This window comes from Triplophysa dalaica, chromosome 10 (genome assembly GCF_015846415.1).
Source record: "Triplophysa dalaica isolate WHDGS20190420 chromosome 10, ASM1584641v1, whole genome shotgun sequence".
In the NCBI taxonomy this organism is placed as follows: Eukaryota; Metazoa; Chordata; class Actinopteri; order Cypriniformes; family Nemacheilidae; genus Triplophysa; species Triplophysa dalaica.
The window spans coordinates 17,049,014-17,063,365 of record NC_079551.1 but is presented as its reverse complement, the minus strand read 5'-3'; the positions used below and the strand labels follow the sequence as shown (position 1 = coordinate 17,063,365).

The following is a 14,352-nucleotide window of genomic DNA, read 5'->3' as shown; positions in this document are numbered from 1 at the left end:
AAACCAGGCACATGGCCAACGGGGCAATCATTGCCAACATTACATTACACACACGTCCTGTAAAGAATTCTCATGTTTAGTCCCATCTTCACTTTCAATCTCTCTCATGCACTCCTGTCCACGTTTTTTTTTTTCACGAGCCAAACAGGTGTGCAGTTCAAAGATAACCTGTAAATGTGTTCTAAGAGTGTGGTTGAACCAAACCCAGTTCATCTAAAATAAAACAGGCTTATGCATGACTTTACCAAAGTCAAACATCACAAACGTCACTGAGGATGTTTCTCAGAGAAACGTAGTGGTATTACAGTAAGTGCAGTTTACTTAAACTGTAATGGAAGCTCCTCTCATGCTCTTTTATGGTTACAGTGAAAGACTCGAAGTCTCAAGGAACACATTGTCTTTGCCAGCATGTTCACGTCATGGCTGAATCAACAGCCCACAATTATAATCCTCTGCAAACATATGCAGCCCGAGGCTGAAATAATCCCTTATGTAAAATCAAAACCAGAAGGCTTCCTTTAACCTCATGCATACCTTAAGCCCCCTATATAAACTATTAGCACACCTTCACTAGATAAGAGACTTTTATTTTCATGGTGTTGTATCAGACAGTTGCTGTCTGCCATTCCATCTCAAGTTCACATGCTTGGGCAAGTACTTTCGCACTCTTACACACATAAATGCGCTCATACCGTCCATTACTGCAACTAAAGAGGACTGACTGATTTCATGATATGCGTCTTATGATTCAGATATTCTGATACAGCAAAATGCTTTTATTGTCGAGCCATTTTACGTATTGTAACTTATTTACTTAACCAAAAGACTTTGAGCATTTACACTTAATAAAAAATGTTTTAATGATTTTTTAACAACTATACAATTTATAAAAAAAATATAATCAGTTTAAAAAGTCTCCTAATTTTATCAGCTGTTCGTTTTGGTTAATTTTCTTTTAACAACTGTTCTGCGCTGAGTTCATTTCAATGCTTACATTTTTTATTAAGATAAAAAGCTAAATATTTTATATTACAATACTTGGTACACATGCTGTTCATAAAAATTATGCAATAATTATAATGCACTTTTCTCCTTGTGTTCATTTAGTAAAAGTCGTAATTGATTGTCTTTAACTAGATTTTTGGTGTATTGCATAAAACATTTGTATTCTTCGGCATAGAAACATTTGATTTTGTCTTCAGTTTTACAAGGGCTACTATAGTTTTACTAAAATTAAAATTTTGTGAGTGTATTTTCAGTTTTAATATTTTGTTATTTAGATTTGGCTATTTTGTCACTTTAGTATTTATTTGTGTATTTTTTGACTTTGCTATATGTATTTATACGTTTTTTTATAGTTTTTTTCAGTATTAATTAGATTTTTATCGATAACTTTAGTGTCTAAAAACAAACTTACTTATTTAATTATTCAGGCAACATTTAAAATGTTCTTTATTTTTTGCTAATGATATTTAGGCTGATATTTGATTTGATTTAAATTAAAAGAACAGTTTTAATACATTTTGTAAACTCTACGTATTACAAGGTATTACACAACTTATTTTGGTACTGACCAAACATGCGAGGTTACGGTTACAATAGTTATTTATATTTTCGTAAACATGCTTGTAAATGTGACAGCAGTGCACCTGTCTTTCACAATGCCATGTTTACAACCACTTGTCTCAATCACTTGTTTCTTTTTTCTCACACATGCATGTTCTGTCTTTAATCGGTCTCTTAAAAGCCTGGGAAAAGCAGCGAGGCCTTTTTGATCTATTATTGTGGTGAGATCTGAAAGATGTTTCAGTGGACCAGTCTTCAAATGACGTTACTCACCCACCTGCGCAGGTGTGCGGGCATGTGCGTGTATTTGTTTGTGTGTTTAAGAGTTGAAAAGCTCTTGTAGGAGTCATTATCATCAGCTGACCGTGAATACCCTTTGCTCAGGCCACACGGTGTGCATTTTTGAAACGCTGTTATTAAGATGAGTCACTGCCTAATGAGGGGTTTTCTCTGCACTGATGTGAAGATGATGTCACCTATAGTGCAACTTTGCTCTCAATCGCACACACATTCTAAATCTTCACATCAAAGTGAGAACAATACTGTTACTTCCAGCCAATAAAGCTTCATCTTCATTGGGGGAAGAGGGGAGGCATTGTGTGATTGAACAAAAATGACCTCATTATTCTGGCGGATAACTCTGCGCTTTCACGCCTTTCTCTCTTTCCCATCCGAAAGAAGCCACTGAATACTTCTCCACTGTTAGTTGCACAATGTGTTTTCTATACAGCTGCTTTGTAACAATGCAAAATTGTGAAAAGCGCTATAGAAATAAACTTGAATTGAATTTGAAAACTAATACAACAGAGATTATACGCTCTTCGCAAACTCCCTACACGTGTGACTACTTTGTTTATTGCTCAAACATTATATGTTTCATTCAGTGAAAACATTCACACACGTTCATTCTAGTAAGAGCAGTGTGGTTGAAAAAAATTTAAGACAGAAATAGAGAAATACAGCATCATGTATGTGAAAGATGAATAGTTGTGGTGCTGCCAACTTATAGACATTACATGGAAACTACATTTTTCGGGGGGTTAAACTAACCCATTGACTCCAAGCAAACCGTCAGAGACAAAACTCTAAAGATAGAAGAATGAGAATGTGGGGGTTTAGTGCTTGTTTCCTGAGCCGTTTGCAGGTGCTTGTTTGACTGGTGTTAGCAGAGCTAAAAGATCCACTGATCTCACATACACACACAACAGCTGGTCACTGACCCATCCATCAGCACTGAGCCTTGTTTACTCAAATACCTTCATGACTGTCACTCAGAGGAAGAGGAAAGAGGAAAGCGAGGAAGATGTGGGCCACTCAGCAGTGCTCGGCACATCTGCTCAATGATAAACAGAACAATGCCACTGTGACCACTAATCTTACACATGCAGATCAAGGACACGGGAAAAAATGAAACGGCACAACAGAGAGAGGGAGGAAGCAATGAAAGAAAGAGCTTTTGTTTCAGTGTATATAAAAAAGAAAAACACGGCAGATAAGACAATAATGTCGAAAACAGGAAAGCACTTTTCTATTTTCATTTGCTTCACCTTTATCTGTACAACTGCTCGGAAAGATTGTTCAGAGATATTGTGTGTGGTCTGTGGCAATGGTGTTTGAAGGCCTCGCTTCACTGATTTAGGTTACTAGATCTCAGGATTTTAAGTTTTCTGCCTTTGCAAAACTGCTACATAGTTAGGTGACATAGTTGGTTGCCATGGAATTGCTGTGGGATGTTAAGGCGGTTTATCCTCGCAGTTGCTTTGGCGTTACTAGGATGGTTTAAAGAGCTGTTTTGTGGTAAGAACACCCAAGTCTCTATGATATTCTGGTCCCTAGATAGTGAATGTCTTATGAAGTCATACAAAGTGAATCATAAACGTACAATTATTAGAAGTCCCACCCCTAACTCTGCCCCAATACTAGAAAAATCTTAATCCAGGGTTGGTTTAAAAATGAAAAAAACAAACTGATGGGTTAAATTGACACCCAAATAAATCATATTTCACCCACTCATGGGTTGGAACAGCCCAGCATTTTGGACTCAATCGACCCAGCATAGGATATTTAATTTGTAACCCAATCCTTCTTGACCCAACCATGGGTTGAAAACAACCCTCCATTTTTTAGAGTGTAAACATAACCGAAGATTGTGCCAAAACATACGAATGAGATCACAAAATTAGCCGCCTAGTAAAAACTATTAATTTATGTTGTAATGACTCAATGTGAAGAAGCGACCCAAGCTTTTTCTTTTGCTATCGTCCTTGAACATCGTAAATCTTGCATTTACATAAGTAGTAACACATCTCTCCTCCGCATGCCGCATCATTTGAGGTATCACTTATGTCCGTGGCACAACTGGTGGAGATGAGTTACACATCAAAGATTAACACGTAGCATTAGGGGTTTGTTCAAATTCCTAACCCTAAGTATGAGCAACAGTGATAATAATGCTTGTCTAAGCAGGCTCCACTAATGATTTAACACTGATGTCAATAACAGTGCATGTGTAACGCCGTAAGATAGAGACTTGGCCTTGCTCAATGCAGATAAAGCTATAATCCACCGTTCAAGAAAATAAGAGCATTCCAAACCATGTGATTCACATATGTAAGCGTGTTCCTGCATGTGTGTCTGTCAAAAGATCTGAGATATCAAAACAAAGGTGTATTCAATGACGCTCATTAAAGCATGTCTCTTAGACTAAGACACGATAGTTAAGCAACATCATCCGTATTCAGCTCTGAAGATCTTGATCTACGCACACTCACGCAATTTTACATCTTTACCTAGCTGATTTCGCTTGATGTAGAACAGTGTCTTTGAGTAAAGAGCAAGGGTGTTTGAGCATTATTGAGGTAAGCCTTTGGTTGGCCAGCATCCAAATGTTCCCGCAACAAAGCACAATAGGTTTTGATCAGTGGAGGCTTAACAGGAGGGTAGACTTTGATATCTGACTTATCTACTGATGCAGACCATAGTTGGAGAAGCTACTTTGAAGCTTTTTTTATGTGAACTGTCTGAACAAAACAATTTGCTAAAATTTTTGCTACATTTTTTTAAGGATGTGATTGCAATACAGTGTCGCAGACAGTGGTGTAGTTCTGTCATGGTACTGTAGACTTCTGCATGAAAAATAGTTTTGATCTTCAATTGAATTGTTAAAGTTTTCAAATAACTGTGATAAACTGTGATAAGATAAATGATCTTAAGTCTGCTAATTTAACCCTTACAAAAATAAGTACTTCAGTTTAATTTTAAGTATATTTAAGCAAAGTTCATGTATATTTTTAAGTGTACTTTATAGAGTAAATACTAATGTTTATCTTAGTAGTATACTTGGAAGTTTAGTATTTCAATAAAACTAGCCCACTTTTGTTGTACTTTTAAGTTCAGTATACTTTAGGTGTACTATTTTCAACTACAAGTGAACTTGTAACTTACATGCTGTTTACTAGCTCACTACTTGAAGCAAATTATTTACCCTGCGTTCATTCCAAACGGATCATCTCTATGCCCTAAGCCCTTCGAAGGGTTCACCCCCGGCAGTGAGAGCTTTGAAGGGTTAAAGAGTGTATGGGACCAAACAACTTTTTTTCTGAAGTGCCCTTATGTGTCATCCTCCCATGCCCATAAGGAGGAGCCGTTGACACACAAAGAATCATGGGGGCGTGAAGTCTCCATCAGTTGTACCATTTGAAATCCTTTATTCCAAAGGGCCCTTTGCAGTGGCTTGTTATGAGCACTTTCGGTTTGGAACGACCATTTAATATGGCCGCCATGATGTTTTTACTCCAAAGTACCCTTCGGAGGGCAATATACTGTATCCCTTTTGGAACGCACCGTAAGTTTATGAAGGTACATGTTTAGGAAACTACAGCTATTATTAGAATCCTTCATTATACTTTTAATCTCCATAAAAAGATTGAGGACAAGTATAGACAAATATAGACATTTCTGTCAGTTTGTCATTTTAAGTATATTTTATAAACGTAGACTGAATGTATACGTTCTCCTTAATGGTTTAAAAGGAATATATTAAAAGCACACTTGAATAAACTTGTTTTTTTTGTAAGGGAAATTATGTTTTGCACTTAATCTTAATTACTATACACTATGTACAGTATCAATGGTGAGCATGACACCCTGTTTGAACAAGACGTGACCATTGATGCACTAAAACACTGCTTTGTCTACACTGAAAGTGTTGACACTGGAACACTTGTATGTCAATGTTTTTTTTTATCCTCATTGCACGGATCTCTACTTGGCATAACATGCAATCCATTTTCATGTATAAAAGCATGCTCAACCACACCTCTCCCTCTTTTCTTCGTCCAACTTGGGGTCTCCTTATTAAATGGCTCGAAGGTATTGAGATGAGACATGCATAAGCTCTGAATCTACGTGTGATAAGGAAATATGCAAAGCCAGTAATTGGAGGATGGTGAGAGAAGTCTAATCTCTGACTCTTTGTGTAAACTGTCTGGAACCCTCTTGGGAATTTCCCTTGGCTTTTTTTCTTGCACATGCATTGGAACACACTGTTATTCTTGTGAGGGCTCGACTCTGGTGGCAGAGGTCTTGGTCTGATAATTCCTGTGGACACACTGAAGCTCCGCAGGAGTCAGAGACACTGGGGATGGATGAACAAGCCATGAACGACGGAGGAGGAGAGATGGAGAAGAGGGTCTTTCCTCCGGCATCATCAATAATACCTTTGTCCTTACATTCTGTTCACTCATGAGCACTGCAGAGCAAACCAAAATATTTGCAACCCAACATTTTGGCATTGACGTGCATTTGAAGACAACCTCTTTCACACTTTTTCAACTTTCACTTATCTTTGGTCAAATCACAGATATTTGGAAACTGGGACAGTAAGCTTGCCCTTTGTTGTCTTTAGGGTACAACACTTCACCCAAAAATGAAAAGACAACATTGACAAATAGACGTGAATCTACTTAGATATGTAAGAGATGAAAATAAATAAATGAATATGTAGTCAAAATGATAAGAGTCCGTAAACCTAAAAAAATTATACAATTCTAAAATTCACTTTACAAGAGCTTGATCTGTTAGTGAGTGTGCAGTGTATGTACACTACCAAAGTTCACTGTATTATTCTCATGCTTGGATGGATGGGAAGGAGAGCAAAGGTCTTCGGTTTTGGCAGCGATCCCAGCTTGGCATGGGCCGTCGGTGCTCGTGGTATGTGTGGGTACCCTTGTGTTTAAGTGTGTGTTTGCGTTTTACAGAAAAGGTAAGACCTCGCATCCGCGTGCTCTGTAGAGGTTTCCCACACGCATTACTGGGTAGATGCGGTTGTGCTGTTCTGACTCATTCTCCTTGGCAAGGCAGAATCTCGGGGGACTCCAACTCCCAGACTCCGTTTTTTTCACTGCCTATTTTTACCACAACCATAACAAATTTTCCCTCATTTGCCTTTCCTCCCCTTTCTTCATATCAAACTGTGGCGAGATAATCATCCATATCAAAGAAACATTTCTTTCTCTATCTGACCTTCATCCCCCTCCCCTTACCGCTTCCCCCCTCTCTCTTCATTGAGACGTCAGTCATGAACTACAGACGCTGCTTTGCAAAGCTGGATTTCCAGATTCTTCACCTGCTGACGCTTTAGTGTGTGCTTGTGTGTGTGTGTCTATGTGCGTGGGCCCTTGCGCATTCCTTTCCATCTTACGGCTAAAGCCAGGGTAAGGAATGCAACTCTTGTCACACATACACACAATGAGACAACCAGAACACATTTTACCTCAATGATAGCATTCCATTATTCCTCTTGAATTACATTAATCGACCCAATATACCGACTTGCAGTGCATTAGCCGATGTCAATATGTGTGTTATCTGGGATTCGAACCCATGACTGTTGTGCTGCTAACACATTGCTCTCAAGTGAAAGGAACGAAAATCCATGGTGTAGATTCTTAATTTGTGTGGCTATGCACTGTATTTCTTGTCTATTTTATCTGCTATTGTTTCAAGGCTAGGATCTGGTGCTCACCTCTCGTTCTCTCTTTCCTTGTAGTCTATTCAATCGTGCTTTCTTTCCCATCGATTCTCCTCAATAGTTGTGCGTCTGGGTTGCTTCCTGTCCCAAGGGGGCCAATTAAGGATTCACCCATCTAAAACTGAGAGAACGAGAGAAAGAGGGTGAAAACATTGGCTTCAGTAGACCCTGAAACTCACTCAGCCTTATTTCTCCCGTTAGACATTAGTCTGACAGAACAAGGCTAATGTAAACACCGTCTGAATTAGTTAATAATTAACTTTAATGCCTTAGATGAAAACACCTTGCTTACTCTCTCTCTCAGACTTAGTGTTTGAGCATTTCTCGTTTCGGTTTAATGTCATATTTGATTATATTCGAGTTATTTCGCTTTTAATATTAGCGCGTTTTAACGGCCGATTCTGATGTAACCGCCAACTGCACGTCTCAGCGCGAGACGGTTGTTTCAGATTCAAAGCTGGTTGCGTCAGCACGTCACGTCCTCACTTGTCAGATCTTGAGGAGATGCGGAGCGGGGAATAAAGCGAGGAATCGTTTCTGTCTTCGTGGTTTTTGCAAGGTGTAACACATCCAGATTTCACTGAGGCGGCGAGTTGAAAGGATCGCGGTTAGCAGAGATTACCGCGTCCGGAGGGGGCGCGCGGCTCGTTGAGTTTAAGATGAGGAGATGAGAGAAGCGGCAGCTCATTCACTGTCAGATGTCCGACACGCCGCGGGACCCGCTGGCTGGAGTTTGAACGAAATCAATCGCGAGGACATAAAATGGAGTGTTTTGGATAAAGTGTGGACGTCACTACATCTGGTTTTCCTGGATTACTTCTGGATTTCGATTTGAATCATTTTTAGACGAAAACCAGAAGCGATGCGATGCAAGCAAAGGATAAACGGACCCTTCATTTGCGTATTTTAAATGCAATGATCTGACGACAATGATCGTTACGCAGTGTTTTACTCACTCAGATGTGCTGGAGTTTTTTTTATCTTGCACGTAAAATTATTGTATTAAAAGCTACACGAATAATACCAGGAGCCTGTTTTGAGGCTCGTTTTTATGAGTTGCTAGAGTTCATCTTTTGTGAGATTGTTCTCTGGAAAGGCATGTGCCCTGGCTCCACGACGGTTGGAGCATCTTTGCGGCTCCGGTCGGGAAGGTTTCGCCTGCGCTGGTGCACATTTGGACCACAGGGGAGATGAGAACCGCGTTGATCCTATTTCTCTTCTGCTGCTTCTACCTGCTTTCAGCAGCCGCTGAGGTAAAAGGCGTCCGAAAACGAAAGGGAATCACTTAGAATATAAATGTATGGGAATGCCGATGTATTCATACTGCTTTAAATTGTTTTATTAGAACTTTACGTGGTCGTAAAATAACATGCATTCCTAATGCTCCAATTGGTCCTTCGCCAAATGCTTAATGTCCTTTTACGGACAAACACTGGCCATTCTGTGATAAAAATACTTTTTAGGGGACGTCATTTCTGCAACAAATCGCACCATTTTTTATTTCATTAACACTCTTTTTGCATAGCTGCTTAGTTTTCTACTCACTTGCATATTTCTGTTATATTTTTATTTTATTTACAGGAAGCGCCGATTCCCAAAGAACTGATCGAGAGACTCTCCAACAGCGAGATCCGCAGCATCAGCGACCTCCAGCGGATCCTGGAGATTGACTTCGTAGGTAAAGTCTCACTGTTTTTTTTAAAAGATAATTTAAGGTTATGCGACATGAGGACTCGTTGGGGTGCACTGCTGGCATGAAAAACGCGACTGTGGGACATTTTCTTTCAGAGGAGACTCACTCAATCTTCCCTGAGCTGAAAGTTCACGGACCTCCTCGTTTAATCGAGTTTTAGCGAACGCCTCAGCAGCCGTTGCCTAGAAACCGCAGTCCGGTTCCTTTGCTGGCCGGCGCCGCACGTAGCCTACTGCAGAGTAGAGCTCAGGTGATGTCACATTTTGGCGGGACCAACGTTTTTAAATACGTCAGTGTACAGTGAAAACGTGACGTTTCAGTTAACAAAGTTTAAATTACTCAAAAGCCTCTATTCAAAGTCTCACCCACAAACGTTATGTGAGTAACTGCAACATTTGGGTGGAGAATTGAGACATTGCTTTTATATAAAAATACGAAAATATGACATATATTATGATAATATAAAAATATATTTTTCTTGCGACATTTTAAATATCTTTAGCTGCTTTTACACTATCCTGTTGTGCACAACTGATTGTAAATAAGACACTTGCTAACTTTCATACTAAGTTTAAGGTAAACTAAAGCCCCAAACCTGTAAACTGTCGGAGCCCTTTTTGAGCCTACACATGAAAACACATGTTGGAACTTAAAGGTCGGTAACTCATGAATTCTGTGGAATACCGACTTACTGTTGGTCTCGTTTGAAAAAAGAAAAGTAGCTGATTATTGCTAAAAAAAAGCACACACACACAAAAATATAAAGGCATGTTGTTAGGTTTATTGTAAGACATTAATAAGAACAATGTTCTTCTTTGATTAAAAAATACATAAAAAAATACATATCGCAAAAGGATAACAAAAATCTAAGCACACTCTTTATAAAAAAGACTCAATTACTCTCACTTCATAAATTATTTAAAAAAACACCAAAGAAATCTGTATATGTAGAGTCCTAGACTTTCCAATGATATATAGTTTGTCATGATTCGATTAGAAATTACATGCACAATATTGACGCAAACTTAGGTGTCCCGTATACGGGACGGGTGACAGTCTTACACTTATTGCTGTTTTCCAGCCTTGCATCCATTTACATTCACATTTATTCATTTTGCAGACGCTTTTATCCATAGAAACCAAGTGACTTTTCAAAATTGTGTCATGCATTGATGTTTCTTTCTGAAATGCAAATCTTATCCAGGAGCATAAAATACACTACAGCCATAATCATAAGAGTCCCGCATTTGATTCCCCTATAAATTCTGTAATTAAAATGCAAACATCTGCGTCTGTGTTGCTGGTGCCTGAGGGAGGTCAAGAGACTCTCTCCATTATACTGTTGTCATGCTGCCTTTATGAGTTGAGTGGGGCTGAATGCCAGCGCTGCTGTAATGTATTATTCATGTTACATTCCCCAGTTTGTGTGCGCCTCTGCGTGTGACGGTGCGTCTGCGTGTTCGAGAAAGAAAGAGATTGAAGCTGAAGTAGTGTTTGCGTTTGTGAGGTCTGCTGCTCTGCTAACTTGTCTGTGCTACGGTGCTCAGGCCTGAATTAAAACCACCCTCCTCCTCCATTAGGGTGGTTTCCGGGGGCAACAACAGGGGCATCTCTCTCCTGTTGTGTGGCTGAATGGCTCCCCACAGCCACAGAAAAGATTAAATGCTACCATACTTGTGGACCTTTATTTTCTCCAAACTGTCAAGTTTACTTTAATCTGAGATCAAATTGTTGAGTCTAGTTTTTTTTCGGCTGGAACCAGATGTCCTCAGGCAGTGCATATACAACATTTGCTTTGTAATCTGTTTATAAAGGAAGTGCGCTGACAGGTTAGCAGACACATTTACTTGGTAGTCAGACTGGGTTTTCTTGATTTTGTTTCGCATTCAGGATGGTATCATAGCAATGTACAAGGAGGTCCTAAATCTGCAAAAGGGCACTATTGACTGCAGTGAGAATGGGATTATAGGTCGAAAATGGATGTTATGTCAGTGTGTTCTACTAGCCAAATGTGTCCCTTAAATGTGTTGAAAAGTGCTCTTTTGTTCTTATTGGTTCATTCACTTCCCTTGTTTTCTTACTGTTGCAGAGAATGAGGTGGTGCAGGATGTTAAACAACAAGGCCACCACAAGGAGCATCTTTACAACAAAAGACACCTTAAGAATTCACTTGCACACTCAAGACGCAAGAGAAGCATTGGTAGGAAACAGACACACCCACAAAACTCAGTAAGTTTAATGAGTGTGATATTGAAGCTTATGTCCAGTTTGTTTACGCCTGTCTAGAGGAGGCGGTGCCAGCTGTTTGTAAGACACGCACGGTGATCTACGAGATCCCGCGGAGTCAGGTGGACCCCACCGCCGCCAACTTCCTGATCTGGCCTCCGTGTGTCGAGGTGAAACGATGCTCGGGCTGCTGCAACACAAGCAACATGCGCTGCCATCCCTCCAAAAAGCATCACAGGACTGTGAAGGTGAGAACACGCCCACTTCCTTCTCTCAAATCATAGATCGTTGTCAGAAGTTTGGAAGAAGATTGCGGTTTGGAAGCACTTTTCTACTCAGTGTGTATATCAGTGTGATCTCACAGGAATCCGTAACTATTCGGGAGGTGGATAATTCACATCAGTTGGTATATAGGAAACTGTACAAAATGTTGATTTTTTTGGAAACAATTCAATCACTAAACCTAAAATCGCAGGCACGAAAGTAGATAAATGAGATGTACATATCCTCAAACAAGAACTCCAGGGAGCTAATAAATGACTTCGGAAGCAAAGCGATACGTTCCTGAGTAAAAAACGATCAATATTTATTTATTCAAGATAGGTAACTTTAAAATTGAAACAAGCATAAATATAATAGCTCCACAACTCAACTTCAAATCTCATTGGTGCTCACTTGTTTCAGAAGGAGAGGAGATTTGAAATTGACATCAACGTTATTTTTGGGTGAACTATTTTACCTTAAGCCTTTTAAAACATTGTTTGTACCTGTCCGGCCCATTTACAGGAAAGCGTTTCTCAATGTAACAAGAGCGAAGCGTGGGACGCGCCAAAGGGAGGACGTCGTCCATGAGAATTTCAGGGCCACTGAACAGAGTTTCAGACTTCCGCATAGAGTTAACAAATAGCCTTACCTTGAGTTAACCGCTGCGAACGTCTGTGTGTAACTCCACTGCTATGGGGTGTGTTATATTGGATTTATCTTACTAGCTATGTGTGTGTGTTCAGACCTGAATAAAGTATTGTATAAACAGGCCTGCAGGGCAGCTGAGTTGGCAGGGAGGGAAGGAGTCTGTCAGTACGATATGAGGTGTGTGTTTAGAAAGGAAGGTTGGAGTCGGCTCATCTGCATTACAGGAAACCGTCCGAGTCCTATTTAGCTCTCACCTTATCTCACCTCTGGAACAGCAGAGGAAACGTACACTTTTGATTGGGTTACGAGTGCAATGTTCCCACACTTCCTTTCTCTCTCTCAGGTGGCCAAGGTGGAGTACGTACGCAGACGGCCAAAGCTCCGGGAGGTGCAGGTGCAGCTGGAGGATCATCTCGAGTGCGTGTGCACGTCCAAACATCACTCCGAGTCCCGCATGCACACGGGTACATGAATACTCCCACCTCAATGCACCCACTCTGTCTCACGGCCTTCCTTGACAAGACTCGCTCTTTAATGCTCTTTAATAGCTTTTCCTTTACGTGTTTTATTTTTTCCCTCCACCCTCTTTCCTGTCTCGGTTTTTTTTCCGTTCACAGGACAGCCCAGTTCGAAAGCTAAAAAAGGGAAGGATGGAAAAAAGATATAGTGTCCAAAAGCATCAGGAAATATTTACAGAGTCTATATTTAGACAAATGGTCAGTAAGATAAAGCCGCTATGGGTCATAAGATAGCGAGTGGTTTAGTGACCAATCAGCATGCTTGATTTAACAGTGAATCGGGAAGGCCACCAATTGAGTGTTTCGATTTGTGGGATGGTGGAAGTTTTTGGGGGAAGTTGTCATAATCATGGAGAGTAGAATATTTGGAATGACTGGGAATTGCAAGGATAACTGGGAATGATTGAATATGATGATATGAATTCAAACCAGCGTCCTCACAAGACCTTAAATGGATTTAAAATAATTTTCTGGTTAAATACACATTTTCATTCTGTAAATACCATAGAAAATGATTATGACTCGCAACTTAATGTGTTAAAAGGCAAACAAAGAAAAGTGCTATGAAATGCCAAATATGTATACTTGCCTTGTAAACGTCTTGGCACTACTTTTTGTTATTTGTCAGGTGTGCTGCCAAAGGCTAACAATGTAACAACGGCTCTTTTCTCCACAGCAGATAAAAGGTGAAGTGGCACTGTATGAAAGAAAAGAGAGGTGGTGAGTGGCAGCCATCACATCCAATCAGATAACTGGGACAGCACTAGGGCCGTTGAGCGATATCATCTGGGAAAAAAAGCTGTTCAACCTTGAGCAAGACAAGGGGGTCTTTTTGGATCACTTTGGACTTTTCATGCACCTTCAGAAGAGACTCACACAGAGACTTTGCTGCTGGATTAAAAACTATGCAGAGAAGAAAAGAGACTGCAGTGAAAGAAAGTGGAAACACAAACGTTTGTGAAGCAAACGTTGGGACTTCAAAATTTGTTTCCACAACTTTTTAAATCGAGCAACTATCGCAACTTTATTTGTATATCAAAATTTATTTTCTCCAGCAAATATTTGTATCGTCATATTTTTTTATAACTGCCTGTTTTCTATCAACGCTGATTTTCTCGTATGTACGACGTAGAATTACAACAAAAAACAAACAACAATAACTGATACTAATAAAATACATACACTGTGTACACTGTACAGTGTTGTGTTTTCGTTTGTCAGACAGACGCACCAAAGGAAACCGTTCGGTTTGGGGTATATATGCAGTTGAATGGTGAAAATGAAAGATCATTTCAGTTCATTACAGTGTGTTTTTAACTTATGTGTTATCTCTTCCATGTTTATGAGTCTTTTGTCCTAACTAGCCGCAAACCACAGCAAGTGGTGGGCGGGAGGACATTGTGTTC

At 39.8% G+C, this 14,352-nt stretch overlaps 1 protein-coding gene and 1 long non-coding RNA gene across 6 annotated transcripts in view; one reads left to right on the top strand and one right to left on the bottom strand.

Annotated features, from left to right (window-relative positions):
- The window catches only part of LOC130429410 (uncharacterized), a 44,361-nt gene extending 36,341 nt beyond the window's left edge, over nt 1-8,020 (bottom strand). For 3 of the 4 annotated variants that reach the window (XR_008907597.1, XR_008907595.1, XR_008907598.1), the window contains exons 1-2: nt 7,890-8,020; nt 7,592-7,718 (exon numbers count right to left, since the gene is read on the bottom strand). This is a non-coding gene — a long non-coding RNA (uncharacterized LOC130429410). Of the gene's footprint in view, nt 1-5,653; nt 6,317-7,591; nt 7,719-7,889 lie in introns of those variants that run through there. The other variant, XR_008907596.1, reaches the window with a different exon arrangement.
- pdgfaa (platelet-derived growth factor alpha polypeptide a) lies at nt 7,899-14,134 on the top strand. 2 transcript variants are annotated; one of them, XM_056757947.1, is made up of 6 exons: nt 7,899-8,850; nt 9,179-9,275; nt 11,380-11,490; nt 11,577-11,764; nt 12,772-12,892; nt 13,626-14,134. In XM_056757947.1, exons 1-6 carry the CDS (start codon nt 8,788-8,790, stop codon nt 13,634-13,636), a joined length of 591 nt encoding a protein of 196 aa, XP_056613925.1. In that variant the 5' UTR covers nt 7,899-8,787; the 3' UTR covers nt 13,637-14,134. The 2 variants fall into 2 exon arrangements, with proteins under 2 accessions (XP_056613925.1, XP_056613924.1); XM_056757946.1 differs by having other exon boundaries at nt 13,623-14,134.
- The last annotated feature ends 218 nt before the right edge of the window (nt 14,135-14,352 follow it).

What these genes read in the sequence shown, in the direction of transcription:
- pdgfaa (XM_056757946.1), top strand. Translation starts at nt 8,788, where the DNA reads ATGAGAACCGCGTTGATCCTATTTCTCTTCTGCTGCTTCTACCTGCTT. An exon ending in CCTGGAGATTGACTTCGTAG is followed by an intron (nt 9,276 to 11,379) that starts GTAAAGTCTCAC and finishes TTACTGTTGCAG; the next exon opens with AGAATGAGGTGGTGCAGGAT. An exon ending in AGCATCACAGGACTGTGAAG is followed by an intron (nt 11,765 to 12,771) that starts GTGAGAACACGC and finishes TCTCTCTCTCAG; the next exon opens with GTGGCCAAGGTGGAGTACGT.